We start from the raw sequence: 14,066 nt of genomic DNA on the forward strand, positions 1-14,066 counted from the left end.
AATGTACAGTATATCGCAGCGTTGCTCACTTCTTCACGGGTGTCGTGTTTGACAGAGTAGTGCGACGAGGGCGGAGGGCGAGGGCGGGTGCTGGTCTCGCTGTTGCAGTGCCATGCCAGGGCATGCCATGGACCTCGATGCGACCAAGGAACAGGCCCGCTTTTTCCGAAGGAGGGGGTGGATCTGGTTGGCCTGGACAAAGCACGCTATTCACGCCTGCCAGAGCCAGCCCGGCCAGTCTCCCCCAACCCAGCATTCCGCACCTCTCCGTTCTGTCCTTCCATCCTTTCTTCTTCTTGTTAAAAAATCTGTCCATCATCCACACTTCCACCCCCTCAACACCCAATTCTCCAATTCCATCAGCAATCATCATGAACTCCATCGCCCAACTCACTGCCCGCTCGGCACGCCTCAATGGCGCCTCAGCCCTCCGCCAGGCAAACCCAATTGCTCGTCGAGCCTTCACAAATGGTAAGCTCAACAGCTCCCGCCTCCTGAGCTCCCAGCTTCCATCTCCCATTCTTGGCACAACAACCAGCTAACACATCGCCAACAACAGGTCCATCGACCTCAGTCTCCCGTTTCCAAGCTCCTGCTAAGAACAGCGGGCTTCTGATGAGCCGTACCATGCTCCGCAACACCTGCCAAAACCTCACTCGCAACCAGTCGCGCGGTGTTGCTGATGTCGCGGTTGGTGCTGCTATTCTCGGTGCCGGAAAGCTCATCGGAGCTGGTGTCGCTGCTGCTGGTCTTATCGTAAGTTGTCTTTATTCCTGTAACCCAGATTGAATTGGTCCGGAGCTGTCGAGAGCTGGTAAACAAACACAACTCGTTGTGCTTTGGTCATCAATGCTTCACTGCAAAAAACTCGTCCACATCAATTGACTGCGTACTATCAACTTTGACGAGTCCCAGACTGACTTCCATCAAGGGTGCAGGAACTGGTATCGGAACGGTTTTCGGCTCCCTCATCACTGGTGTCGCCCGCAACCCTTCCATGCGCGGTCAACTCTTCTCGTACGCCATTCTGGGGTTTGCTTTCGCCGAAGCCACCGGACTTTTCGCCCTCATGGTGTCCTTCTTGATTCTGTTCGCTATGTAAATGGTCTGCTGTAATATCACACTACATATTCCTGGGGCTGTTGCTGGGGTGGATAGACGGTAGATTTGGTGGGGAGATGGATGGATCATAGCTTGCCTGCTTGCGTGCATGGTGAATAGAAGAAAGCTCTTACCATTGTGTACAATACATGGAATTTGCACAGACTAGACTACTCCGCTCTTATACTTGCAATTGAATTTGAGCTAACAGATGCTGTCATGTGCCGTACACTTTGCGAATCGTTCTGCTTGCGACTCGGGTCAAGGGCCCGAAGCCTCGAAGGTAAATGCTAGTCTTTCAATTTGTTAATAACTATAAAGTTTTCATATTAGGAACTTTGGAAAGTGCCTCTCCCAGGGTAGGGCAAAACCTGACTTCTCCTTTGGGGAAGCCCCAGAAATCCACGTTGCATGTGAGCAGGCGTCTGCATGCACTTAGATCTCCAGTCCTCTTTCCAGCCTCAAAGACGAACACTCCTATATTTTTCCAAAAAGCCTACAGCGACAGTTGCTGGTGCCTTAGTAGACTAACCGGTGAGTCGTATATCCAAATGTACCTTGAGTCGTATATCCAGTACATGTTGATCGAGATTGTCAAGATAGCAAGAATAGAGTACATTGAAGGCAGAGGCTAGTCTTTAGGAATCGCTAGAGGTGCAATTCAAGTACTAGGCGGTCTGCGGACAATTATTAAATAGTCAATTAACAGTGATTAGAATTTGTTAATAACTATAAGGTTATTATTTCAGCAAAGTGCCTCTCTCTTAGTTGGCCCAAACCTGCCTTCTCCTTTAAGGTATATATTATAGATGGCAGCTTATGTCAACTTTCCCGCAGCCTGGTCTCTCATCTGAGTCCCTCTTTCCAAATCCCCACTGACCCTCCTCATCTTAAATCCAGTAGCCGTCTGTCTTATTTCAGGCCTGGTCACGACAGGAGGCGGTCTTGTACTCGTCGAAAGCCTCTCTCTAATCCACTCCGTCTCAACACTCTTCCTCGTACTCCTTGCAATACTCATTGCCTGCGCAAATGCCAACATATCCAGACTCCCCTCTCCTGGCTGACTAGCCCTCTCTTTCCTCAATCGTCGCTGACTCAAAGCTCGGCGTGCTCTTCTAAGAAGGTGTCCGATGTCGTCGAGACTGAGAGCTATAGCGATGAGCGGTATCGAGACAGCGAAACCAATCCCAAACATGTATTTACTAACATACCTCAGCGGTAGACTCGGTCCACTCTCTTCTCTAGGGAATTCGCGGATATTGATGGCAAAGAAGGCAGCTATGAAACTAAGTGGCAAGAATATAATAGTGACAATGGTGAACACCATGATGGTCTGGCTCTGTCTGGCAGTACCAGCAGCCTGATCGCGTGCAAAGCGAGCTTCGAAGGCATTGGCGTGCTTCTGTTTGAGGTCCAGCATATCGGTTATGGATTTGTATATGCGTTCTGCTTGACGGTCCATGCGATCTATGTCTTTGAGATGCATCTCTATCATTTTCAGCTGGTCTCGGAACCGCTTCTTCACTTCCTGCTGCGATTTCTGTTCGTCGCGGTATATTTCGCACACTGCATCTTGAAGATCGGGTAAGACATTCTTCTGATCATCGAGGACTTTGGCAATCATGTTCAGTTCGTCACGAATATCTTTTGTTTCGGCGAGTAGATCAGTTTCCTGACCTATATCGAGGAGTTTGTCGATGAAAGGGGGATTACGCATTAATTCCTCGAGCTTGAATTTTTCTTCTTCGGCGTCCCAATTCATATAATTTGCTTCCTGCTTGATCTCCGCTTCGGTCGTGCCGTGCTCGATAAACCGAGAGAAGCCGTGGGATCGCCGGTGATGCTGGAGCCAGATCGATGCTTGTGCTGATGCGGCATTGAACTCTTTAAATAAGATCGTCTCTCGATCCGTGGCGCTACCGATGCTGGATTCAAACATATCTAGAAATTGGTATTCGTTATCTCCCATCTGGTGTCGATCAAAAACACCAGTGCAACGCCCTGTGATAATCATGGCCAAGTCATAGACCGATTTGACAGGCTCCCGAGTCTTGCTGTTGATATCTTCTATAACACTATCAAGAACATTCAAGGGATCGTTCTTAGGTTGCTGCCAGCGCTGAGGGAAGCTGGTGACGATTAAGTCCTTCCCAAGTATCCACATCCATAGTTGGTCAACCATGACAATCTTGGGGTCAACCTCTGGGTCTTCATGATCTTTCCCTTTCAATTGATATCGGTAGACTACCTGGTCTTGGTCTCGACTCTCAGTATCGATATTGTGATAGAAGAACTGATCTAATGTGCGGCGAACGTGGAGAGAAGCAGTTGAAGTTGCCAGATGAGCACGAATCAACATCTCGTCATACGTCCGTGCCTTGCCTAGGTTTGGACAGAGGGGCGATCGCATGTTCTCTGCTCGTTTAATCGCTTCTTGCATCTCTTTTCGCCGCCGGGTGCTTTCGAAATGAAGGTACGGCATGAATGAAAAGACATTGCCTTTAGCCTGGGAGGTATCCTTACGGCCGGGTGTGCTGGGGCGGTCAATGGATTGGCTGGACTTCCCTAAACGGTGTTAGTAACTAATTTTAAGTGCCAGGCTGGAGTTTGACAATGGATAGTCAAGAATGTCCTGAACATATCTGAGTGCCCTTAAGATTACTCGGAATTTGACAGCCATCTTCTGAAACATTCTTGGTCATTGTACGAATTCAAAGCTTTTGCACCAGGAGAACTTTCAAGGAAACTCACGAGGTGTGTCTTTGTCTTTGCCAGGCGTGTCGTTCAGCTTCGGTGACTTGTTTCCTTTAGCATGAGGCTTCTTTCCCTTATCCTTGTGTGCCCCTTTCTCATGGTCCTTTCCATGAGACTTGAAGAAGTCATTACTATCCTCCCGGAATGTAGAGCTCCTGGAGGCAGGCTTTGGAGATCCCTTTGCATCTGTGCCATTTATGACAATCCTCGGTGGTCCGGGCTCCTCAATCGGCTCAGCAGGTATTTGTGCAATGCGAGCAGCTCTTGTTGAAGTTTGACAGAGAGGTCGCATGAAGTGGGAATGGCTCTGCTGTCCTCGATGTTGATGAGAAAAAGACTTTTCTAGTGCTTTGAATCCCTCTACATCGCTTGCGCCTTCTTCGATGAACATTTTTGTGAGCAGCACTTCGATCCAAGCCATATTGTTTGCAGGAAGATGGATCCACCGAAAATCTGAAGCTTTGTCATCATTTGGTAGAATGGTGTATTTTGGTTTCCTTGAATTGATTGGATCACGACCGTAACAACAGCTCTATATCCTCGTCAGCTCATTCTTAAATGCAACTGGAGGGAGCACATACCATACACTGTTGGTCTCTTGACGCGATTCTCGTTGTGAAAATTCCCGAAATCGACAACCGTTGCATTGAAACCGTTACTGGCCCCCAGAGCATCCTCGGATATGCTTTCCATGTGATTAAAAGGTGCCAGCAGACCGACAATATCCTTGTGCCTATTTTGAGCAGCTCGTAAAAATGGTGTGCTTCCGAATGTATCCCTAACTGTTTTCTTGATATCTTTACGTTCCAAAAGACATTGAACAACGGCTAGATGTCCGCCTTGTGATGCCAGGTGCAGTGGAGTCATGCCATTGAGAAGCTTCACATTTATATCAGACCCAGCCTCAATCAAAATTCGTACAATCTTCTCAGATCCAAGTTCACAAGCATTATGAAGTGGTGTCCATCCTCCATCGCTCCTCGCTGTGACATCTGCACCACTTTTCAGAAGCAATTCCACAATATCAATCCAACCATGCGCTGCACCCAGATGTAGACTTGTCTTTCCCCGTATCTCAACCGCATGTACGTTCGCTCTTGGTATTCTGGACCTCGTCAGGAGAAGCTCAGCAAGGTGCGTTTTCCCGGTCGCGGAAGCCCAGTGGAGGACTGATCTCCCGAGGTTGTCTTGCCCCTCTTCCCCATCGATATGTATATTCTCCTTCAGCAAAAGCTCAATTACTGAGTCTCCCCAATTGCACTGTTTGTCTGCTGCTAAATTGTGCAGCACATTTCGTCCTCGAGCGTCCTTCGCATTAACATCACCACCTCTAATAATCAACGAATTAAGAATATGCCAGTAATTCATCCAAGCTGCAGTCATCAACGCTGTGCGCCCCTTTTTGTCCCTCGTTTCCGGGTCTGCGCCATGCTCTAGGAGCAGATGTACGATGCCAATGTTATTCCTCTCGACCGCTTTCATTAACGGAGACAGTCTGTTTCCAGTTGATCCATCAGGTTGAGCTCCTGCAGCAAGAAGGTATTGGGTAGCACCAATCTTCCCCTTCTCGGAACTTCGCACAAGGCCGATTCGAAGGAAATTTTCGCTCAACTGGCCCTTGGTCTTCGCCGAATCGATGATCTGGCGAAGTCTGTCCACATCGTCGTTCTCCGCCGCACGTAGCAACTGTGGTTCGAGACGTTCATTGTGGTCGCTAGACCGTGATCTTGATCGCGACAGGAGCTCTCCCGTCTCGGCCATTCCTTGATGTCGAAACCGGTTCCTCTGCAGTCAAAAGCCAATGGGCTATCCAAAAGTGCGCATCATGGCAACCTGATCCGCACTTGCTTGGATAGAGAGCTCACCGTCGAGTGGTAGTCGAGAAGTTGAAAAAGCAACCATCATGGGCGCGCCAAGAAATCGTCTGGAGTTGAAGCACTCCCGTCCGGTGACTGACAAATCAAATTCTGGGGAAATCAAGGGTTCGCCAAGCCTCGTCAAGCTTTTCAGACGACCGGACGACCTCAGACTTGCGGCCTCTGGGGACACACGATTCGCTATAATTGACAGTATAATCACACATTTTCAGTTGGTTCTCAATTTTCCAATGAATTACAGCAATGAACGCCACAGCTAAGCTTGGGTGGTCGCAGATGATCAGTCTCGAGAGGCCGACCGTGGGCAAAGCTGCCAGCCAGACGCATGCTCTCAACCCAAATTTCTTTGAGGAGAAACGATTTAGTATTCATCTTCAAGCCAGATTCAAGTTCGCAGAACTCTTGCTTCCAATAGCATTATAGATGAGCTCAATTTTCCCGAATAGCAGGACCGTTTTCGATATACGCAGCGCCATGATTGATACTAAAGCCAACTATTCTCCTACTCAACTGTTTCTACCTTGAAGGAGAGGGCAGATTCTGCGTCACATGGAGGATGAACTACCTTGAAAGAGTAACTTCGCAACCATCAAAGAATCCTTATTATTATCAATTGACCGTTCGCTGATTGTCCATAAACCGCTCATGACTCACAGTGCCCCTCCATTGCCCTTCCAGGGGTTCCTGAAAGCCAGCCTTGCCTTTAAGGGCCCATGAGATTGAAAGCTACACAGAGAGATGCTGGTCATGTCTTTGATCTAGAGATATACTGCCTTCTCATCTGGTGGCGACAGGGGAGCTGAACCAGAGCCACTCTTGTTTCTGCAAATCTCTATTCTTCGTTGAAGCTCGGAATGACTTTATTGAAGCGCAGCAAATTGTCGTCTGGCATCCAACAATTCTCTTCGCGTCTTACCGAGCTGAGTCTCCACGTCATTTATTCGAGTCCATAGACTATTCTGCATGTCTAAACACGGAGCGTGCTGTTCCATCCGCTCTTGTCGTGGACAAGCCGACAACGTATCGAAAGCAAGGTCAAAAACTGGCTTTCCTACCGGTTGGGATGGATAAATCTGTAGATTGTGTGGGTTTGGTTCGGGTTGTCTTGGAAGAACTTGAAGCACTACATCTTCGAATATTGTCGGCAGGACTAAAAAAGGAACCCGTCGTTTTATTCTGGGTCTGCGAGTTGCACGGAGAGAATTCCCCTCGAGCCTGTATCGCCGTTAGAATTATCCAAGGGCAGAAACGTATAGTACATACAGTGGAGTTGTTGCAGTCGTTGGGCTTGCCGCTATTTCGATTTGCTTTGATCTTCCCTCCGCCATACCATCCAGCATCGCATTAGATCTTCTCCGTTTTGGGATGCAAAATTTAGTTGTTAAGCCTAAGGATGTTGGCATTTTGAAATCGTCGAGTTTGAACATAGGATAAAGTGTAGAGTGGACCTATAAACGGTGATATACTCAGTCCTTCTTGACATGCAGTGAAACTTATCGAGGAAAATAAGTGAGATCGGATATTTATTTCTTGGTGCGGATTTGGTTTCTGACTGCCTCGATTTCTATCTCCTAGATTCCTTTTCCAAGTTTGGTTCGGATCTACAAGCGTCCTTAAACATATATGACGCCCTTTCCTCAGCCAAATGCTCACACCACCAGCACGGGTGCACCATTTGAAATTATTTTCACGATTCAAGTGATCCGAGCGCGTCAAAATAGTATGATCTTGATATAAAACTCAATAGTACTTGACGCTATCCCAGGAGTAGTACTCATCAATTGGGCTGGCGCATTTCGGTGGAGAACTATGGAACTGTCCGATCACTGGTACCTCTCTAGAATACTGTGAGTTGCTACATGCTTACCATCGGTACTGGACATTCATCTAATCGAGGCTTGTTATTTCATTTTAAAACTCTCCAGTACCCTACTTGTTGATATATATTAATCATCCTGTTCATTGTTCTTCGTCTTCTCCTCTCTTCCTCCTTCTCTGTCTCCTCATTCTATTGTTCCTTCTAGTTCTCCTTTCGCTCCTGCTCCCACTGCTTTTGTCCTTCCTCTCTCTGTTCCTTCACTCAAAAGTCAATCTGAAAACTTCAGTCAAAATATTGTTTAGGCTATCTTATCGTCAGGGCGCAAGATCTTCACGCTTGATCAATTATCGTCATATACTTTGACACTCTGACGGAGCTATTGGGAACAAAGCTCAAATTGCGATTATTTGTGCCTGGCTAGTTTGGTGGGTGGTAAGGAGAGCCCCATCGCAACCTAAGCTCTGAACGTGAGGACTATATTCCTTCAGAATGGTGGCAAATATAAGGCGCCAATGCATGACATGGAAGATAACCTTTTGAATAAGCATGTAGGATCTGCAAGCAGTGACTGGTGGTTCGGTTAAGGACCGAACCCTCCTTGTACGTTTGTCAACAAACCTTAAATGTGAAGGCCCGTTCATCCCTGCAGTGGGAGAGGCACTTTCCTGAAACGATAGGTAGCCTTGTTACGGTTAACAAATTCTAGTCACTTCTAGCTAACGCTGCCCTGATTATCTAAAAATCGTTTAATACTTGAAGTGTGAGTGAGGGTTTTACGAGCTTTTTTTGCACGGCCAAAGAGGTCTTTACCTATTCCACAACCTGCTATCACTCGGATTCCGCATCAGTTCCAATCTAGAATGCCTTGGAAGCCATGAGACGAAAGAGAACAGTATCAGCATATCTCCACCTCTAGATTGTGGGTTCCGAGTTTTCCAAGCCCACCTGACGATGTGAATGCCTTGCCGACGAGAATTCTCAGGGCATTGGAATATTCGCTTTTGATGACTTGCAAGGCAGTACTACTCTTGGATAGTCGTGGTTTCAGGAACTCTTGTAGGGGATCGGCTTTGGTATCAGCACTGGAAGTCGTCGGCGATTTCCTTGCAAAACCAGCACATTCTAACTGCTTCATATCGGCAATCTATCTATCACTCACACCACCGAGTCTATCACTTCAGTTCACCCTGTCTCTCCTTCCAATCCTTTGGCTTTCGAATCATTACCCCGCCGCCATCTCCCTCAAAAGAATTATCCCCACTAAACCTTGCCAACAACTCAAAGCCCACACTTTTATACATCCATTCACCAGCTGCGCTCGCCTCAATACCCGTCACAACATGCTCACTATCTGCTCTTCCCAAAACCTCAGCCATCAATCTCTTCCCTATTCCCCTCCCCTGAAACTCCTCCAAAACAACCACACTCTGCGCATGCCATCGATTCTTCCTGTCCTCCCTCCCCTGCCAATGCAACCTCTCCTCCTCCTCAATCATTTCTCCAAATTTTTCACAGCGTTCGGGTCCTCGCTCTTATTTCCACCTCTCCAACGCCAATTCGCTCTAACCCAAAGCTCCCACAGCTTGCTCAATACCCACATGCAGACCCTCCACGTGACACCCGTATCGATATCCATCTTCTTCGCAGCCTCATCATCGCCCAATCTTACAAATTGCGCATACCCTACTGGGTGCTCCGGTGTGCTCTTCTCGTACGCGAAAAAAGTGACATTTCGTGGCGAAAACATGCGCGCTTGAGCACGAGTCTGATATCCGAATTCATAGTCGCTGTAATATTCCGCGCGGTGGGGAGAGAGGTAGTTGGTGAGCCCTGTATCGTAATATGTGCGTGCTGCGATGCGACCCACATGATGACCTTCGAAGAGACGACCAGGGCGAATGAGGATAGGTTCTTGGGACTTGGACTTGTGTGGGAACTTTCCGATTGGGGGTATGGTTTGGATTCCTTTCATAGGGGAGGACATGTTGTCTTTACTTGTTTGGAAATCGATCAGTAAACAGATATAAGAATGAACTGGAAAGAATCGAACATTTCTTTATATGTTGTTGTTCTTCTTCTAGTGGAGAATAAGTCGGCGTGAGTCAAACCGAGATGCAGATTTTTAGCGACGGAGAAAGGGAGAGTGGTAGACCCGGCCAAGGAATTTAGCTTGGTAGAGGACACAATGGGGGCAGTGTTAATGCTACCTAGATTTCTACCTCTCTGATCAGGGACTGATGAGGGTATCCGCTTCAGAGCTGCGTAAGTGCTTATACAGAGTTGTGTACACATTTTCGTGCAGGCGGACGTAGAACTGTTGCCTTGATATGCGGGAAATAAGCAAAGACGAGGAGACAATCACCACATGGAAATCTAAAATGATGGGAACCACAATTCGAAAGTGTGCCAAAAGTTTACAATAACGCCGAATCATGAGCAAACGCATCTTAAAAGAACCGATGCAGTGATACAATCATAAAGTGAAAATACGTCGAGGCTCACAACTCAAAGCATTTGATGGCAGTGGCCAGAACCCCAGAAGTCTAAAACCGTCCGATAAAGCATTAATCAGCACCACCAAGATTACATCTGCACCTCCTTTGCTTCAGCCAACCAAGAACTTGCAGCTTATAGCCAACATCTCACATGTCGCCATTACACTTCAAGGCTTGCAGCACACAGCCGTATCAGCAACATCAACAACGGGATTTTTAGTGACCATATTCATGTGTACCAGCTTGTAAGTTATTGTCATTGATAGTACCATCCTCTCACTTCGACATTTCAGCAGTTTCTCAGCTAGAACTCGGTCCTGGGTGGCAATGTCGTTCTAGGTCTCGAGAAAAATATCTCTACAGCAATTCCCTTTCGGCCTCTGCCAATGTTCTTTAGCAATCTGCGTTTGCTCATTGCTAGCCCTATCTCCGGTTCTTCCTTTGTCATATTCGATTCTTGCCTCGTGAAGAGTGCTGTCAAGGGACGGAGAAGCGTGGTTCTTATCGCTCATGACACACAACGTCCGACACTGATAGTTGGGCGCTGCACGTCCTTAGCGTCCCAAAAGTAGCCATCCCAGCATCTATTCCAAACTTTACTCCGAAAGCTTTGGGGCTCTCGAAAATCTAAACTGTGATACGTCATGCTTTGCACAGTAATGTTGCCTGCGTCATCGATATATGATATCGAGATCCTCGAACTTGCGTAAATGCTCTCTGATCTTGCCGTCGGCCATGTTGTTTTCTGTAGTGATTTGATCAAATGAGTGGCAACCATCCAGGTACTTCTGCATGATATCGCCGCCTGCGACTCTGTTCTGTCCAGAAATGAGCGACGACATGTATGCAGGCGAGACAGCATACTTCTGCACCCGGTAAATAAGGCCCTTGATGATACCAAATTGGATGAATCGTCGAACGTCAACGAAGTTTAGAACAGGAAACCCTTGGTCGATATGAAGCTTCAGCCATTCTTTGACGTTCCGAGATGTGGTGAGCGAAGTGAAGAGACGACAGAGATAGAAGTTTGGAAGGCGGGGTCCGTTGATATAAACATAATTGGCACACTCGTCTTGCATACCGTCTCTGTCCGCAACGAAGTCATTCACTTCGGGCGTTGGGGCGTAAATGTTTCCAAAGAGAAAGAGGTCGAGCATGAGAATAGAGTCATAGTAAAGCAGATGCTGAAGAGCAATCTTGGTCAAGTCAAGAGCTACGTCGGCATCATGGGCAATTCGTCGAACGTCCTTGATGCCATCGATCTGCTTAATCACTTTCTTCATTGTTAAATCCCATGTGTCATCCATAATCTCCGAAAATTTCATCGTGGAAATTGGGACATGCCACGATTTGACAGGCGGTGGATGCCTGTGGTTTGGAAACAACTTCATGTTGATTGTATTTGCGTCATCTAGAATCGTGAGTTGAACTCAGCCAGAAGAATGGAAAGCTCACCAACTGGTATCATGCACTCATTATAATTATTCAGATCTTCTTTGATGATTTCAATCAAAGCTGCAATGGACCGTCGTTCCTGGGAGCTCGAACAATTTTCTTGGCTCAGGTACTCGTTCTGGATCTCCATCTCGGTGAACGTGCTCGCCAATCGTCGGACCACGGCTTCATACGGGCTCTTGTCCACCTCTACACCGATCACAATGCAGAAATTGAACATAAATTCGTTTCGCGCGTACTTTTCATCCTGGATGCACACTGGGTGACCCAGTATCCGATACTTGTTTTCTGGTTCACAGATGGTGACGAAGCGGTTGCAGAATGCCTGTCTCGGGATTATGTATTCGGCCATGGTCTCGAAGTCGAAGAGACGAGGCTTTTCAACATCCGGCTCAGGCACGATACATCCTGGCGGGCTTTGATGCACAACTTTGGTGCCTTCACGATATTATTTAGCTGAATAATAACATGCCGGGTTGAGGTGACCTGACTTGCCTTGTTCGGACAAAAAGCGGGCGAAGAAGATTCCCTGAATCATTTTGAACTTCTGCTCTAAGCAGCGTTCAGACCAATGTCTCCAGGATTCACAATCATTGCTGCTGGTGTTTTGAACATTGATGTCTTCATGCTGAACCCCTGTGGAACCGGCATCTACTCGGCCCGGAGCTTGCCGATGATTGGCCCGTCCGACGACATGTCAGTTTCTTCACTTTCCTACTCGTTCCAATGACATAGACACAGACGGGTCAGATTTACTTGGAGATTCTACCTTGATTTTGAACTAGTCCTCTCTTCACCTTCTCCAACATCTCGGCGCAGTCTCTGGGAATGAATATCCTTCAATACCTTGAAATATATTGTGTAGTCGATATTGCTTGATTGACTGGAGTCATAACTCGAATGTATTGAGAGGCACACGAGATATCGATTCATTTGAGCTCAACTGCCACTCATTGCATAAGGGCGAACCTGGAAGACCACTCTCGACGGTCTGCGACTCGAGTAGCTGAACCGACACCGTTACCATGGATCTCCCCAGCCTTCGACGCAAACCATCGTATGGGACAATCCTCCAAGTCCTTGAATCTCTCCAATTGAAGCCAACTTCTTGGGATGAGCCTTCTGTTCCCGAATTGGCCACAGCTGGAAGCGATGGATCTGCCAATATGTTCCTCATATCGGTCATCATGAGCGACTTCGAATGGCTCCAAGAGCTCAAAGATGACTCTGGCGTTGTGTTATCAGTTGATGAACAGAAAGAGACGTTGATCAAGGAAGCCAGCTGTCGGATGTCTGAGCGCTGTGGCCGATCAGGTGAGTTGCCGTGCCAGTCGTCATAGGTGACTTACTTACGCAATTAGCTGCGGGAGAAATGACTCGCACTTGGATCATTCCGAAGTCACTCAGCAGGCCAGAAATAAGATTCAATATTCGTGAGCCTCCACTTACAGGAGATCAGATAGGTCTGAAGACTTGGGGTACTTCCTATGTTCTCGCCAAGAGGTTGGAGTATATCGGTTCCGAGTATCTTGGTGCTATGATAGAGAGTCAAACGCCTTCTGTCCACCCAAACATCTTAGAGCTAGGAGCTGGGACTGGCCTGGTGAGTTGAGCTACATCGGTCTTCTTTGTGTTCTTTAGCCAACTTCCTCCAATCTTGGGCCTGTACTGACGATCCTAGGTTGGCATGGCTGCTGCAGCAGTATGGAAATCGAAAGTTCTTCTTACAGATCTTGAAGCCATACAGCAGAACCTCATTTTCAATATTGAGCAGAATATATCCATCGTTAGCTACCTGGGTGGATGGATCGCTGGTGGGGTTCTTGACTGGACAAAGCCTGAAGACGCTTTGCCTTCACTACAAAGCAAGAAGTTCGGGGTATGTTTCTACCTTCTTTGGCCTGCTCCTACTCATAAAAATAGATTGTTATTGCAGCAGATCCAATGTACGATGACGAACACCCTGAGCTGGTTGCGAATATGGTGAAGAGGTTCATGGAAGACGGCTCCCAGTCAAGAGCACTGGTAGCAATTCCTTTGCGTGATGAACACACTAAACGCATGGCACATCACTTCTCTACTATTTTGGAGAACACAGGCTTTTGTGTGGTGAACCAAGATCATGAATCCTGCAGGGACGATTGGACCTCGGCTGAAGAAGTTCAAGTCCAGTGGACAGTATGGCGTCGCGCCGATAAGGACATTGATTTTGATGGCTCGTATCCGTTCTGACTCAATTCCAATACTGAATAGACGGTGAATGGATAGAACGTGACCAGAGCTTCTTTTGACGTTCCAATGAGAACGGACAAAAAAAAAAGGCGAGCTCGTTAGATAATCCACACAACACAAAGGCCTGGCCCACCATCTCGTATCTGTTTTCCGGATATTCTTTCCTTACTTTACTTTCTGCTTCCACTTCATCTAGTCTTGCTGTTATCATAAAGCTACTTACATAGCCTTCGTCATGACTGCGATACCTTTCATCGCAACAGCGGCTGTGGCTCTTCCGAACGCGCTGCTTCAAAGCATAGGGGTTTTGTAGAAGCTTATGTAACGTCTTTG

At 47.3% G+C, this 14,066-nt stretch overlaps 7 protein-coding genes across 7 annotated transcripts; 2 read left to right on the forward strand and 5 right to left on the reverse strand.

Annotated features, from left to right (window-relative positions):
* Positions 1-371: 371 nt before the first annotated feature.
* On the forward strand, positions 372-1,102 carry ATP9_2 (ATPase complex subunit 9; the record flags this gene model as incomplete). The annotated part of the gene is made up of 3 exons (XM_058505894.1): positions 372-471; positions 560-756; positions 932-1,102. The coding sequence occupies 3 exons, from the start codon at positions 372-374 to the stop codon at positions 1,100-1,102; spliced, it is 468 nt and encodes a 155-aa protein (XP_058358417.1).
* Positions 1,103-1,918: 816 nt separating this feature from the next.
* Positions 1,919-3,583, reverse strand: ONS95_012270 (uncharacterized protein; the record flags this gene model as incomplete). The annotated part of the gene is made up of 1 exon (XM_058505895.1): positions 1,919-3,583. The coding sequence occupies one exon, from the start codon at positions 3,581-3,583 to the stop codon at positions 1,919-1,921; it is 1,665 nt and encodes a 554-aa protein (XP_058358418.1).
* Positions 3,584-3,722: 139 nt separating this feature from the next.
* On the reverse strand, positions 3,723-4,246 carry ONS95_012271 (uncharacterized protein; the record flags this gene model as incomplete). The annotated part of the gene is made up of 2 exons (XM_058505896.1): positions 3,723-3,784; positions 3,853-4,246. 2 exons carry the CDS (start codon positions 4,244-4,246, stop codon positions 3,723-3,725), a joined length of 456 nt encoding a protein of 151 aa, XP_058358419.1.
* A 121-nt stretch (positions 4,247-4,367) lies between these two features.
* ONS95_012272 (uncharacterized protein) lies at positions 4,368-5,616 on the reverse strand (the record flags this gene model as incomplete). The annotated part of the gene is made up of 2 exons (XM_058505897.1): positions 4,368-4,387; positions 4,437-5,616. The coding sequence occupies 2 exons, from the start codon at positions 5,614-5,616 to the stop codon at positions 4,368-4,370; spliced, it is 1,200 nt and encodes a 399-aa protein (XP_058358420.1).
* A 3,427-nt stretch (positions 5,617-9,043) lies between these two features.
* Positions 9,044-9,535, reverse strand: ONS95_012273 (uncharacterized protein; the record flags this gene model as incomplete). The annotated part of the gene is made up of 1 exon (XM_058505898.1): positions 9,044-9,535. The coding sequence occupies one exon, from the start codon at positions 9,533-9,535 to the stop codon at positions 9,044-9,046; it is 492 nt and encodes a 163-aa protein (XP_058358421.1).
* A 1,182-nt stretch (positions 9,536-10,717) lies between these two features.
* Positions 10,718-12,039, reverse strand: NPR2 (Nitrogen permease regulator 2; the record flags this gene model as incomplete). Its single annotated transcript, XM_058505899.1, has 3 exons — positions 10,718-11,457; positions 11,502-11,939; positions 11,997-12,039. 3 exons carry the CDS (start codon positions 12,037-12,039, stop codon positions 10,718-10,720), a joined length of 1,221 nt encoding a protein of 406 aa, XP_058358422.1.
* Positions 12,040-12,526: 487 nt separating this feature from the next.
* Positions 12,527-13,733, forward strand: ONS95_012275 (uncharacterized protein; the record flags this gene model as incomplete). Its single annotated transcript, XM_058505900.1, has 4 exons — positions 12,527-12,815; positions 12,863-13,104; positions 13,183-13,380; positions 13,425-13,733. The coding sequence occupies 4 exons, from the start codon at positions 12,527-12,529 to the stop codon at positions 13,731-13,733; spliced, it is 1,038 nt and encodes a 345-aa protein (XP_058358423.1).
* Positions 13,734-14,066: the final 333 nt, after the last annotated feature.

This window comes from Cadophora gregata (genome assembly GCF_030347475.1).
Source record: "Cadophora gregata isolate MNR1 chromosome Unknown scaffold_6, whole genome shotgun sequence".
Classification (NCBI taxonomy): Eukaryota; Fungi; Ascomycota; class Leotiomycetes; order Helotiales; family Ploettnerulaceae; genus Cadophora; species Cadophora gregata.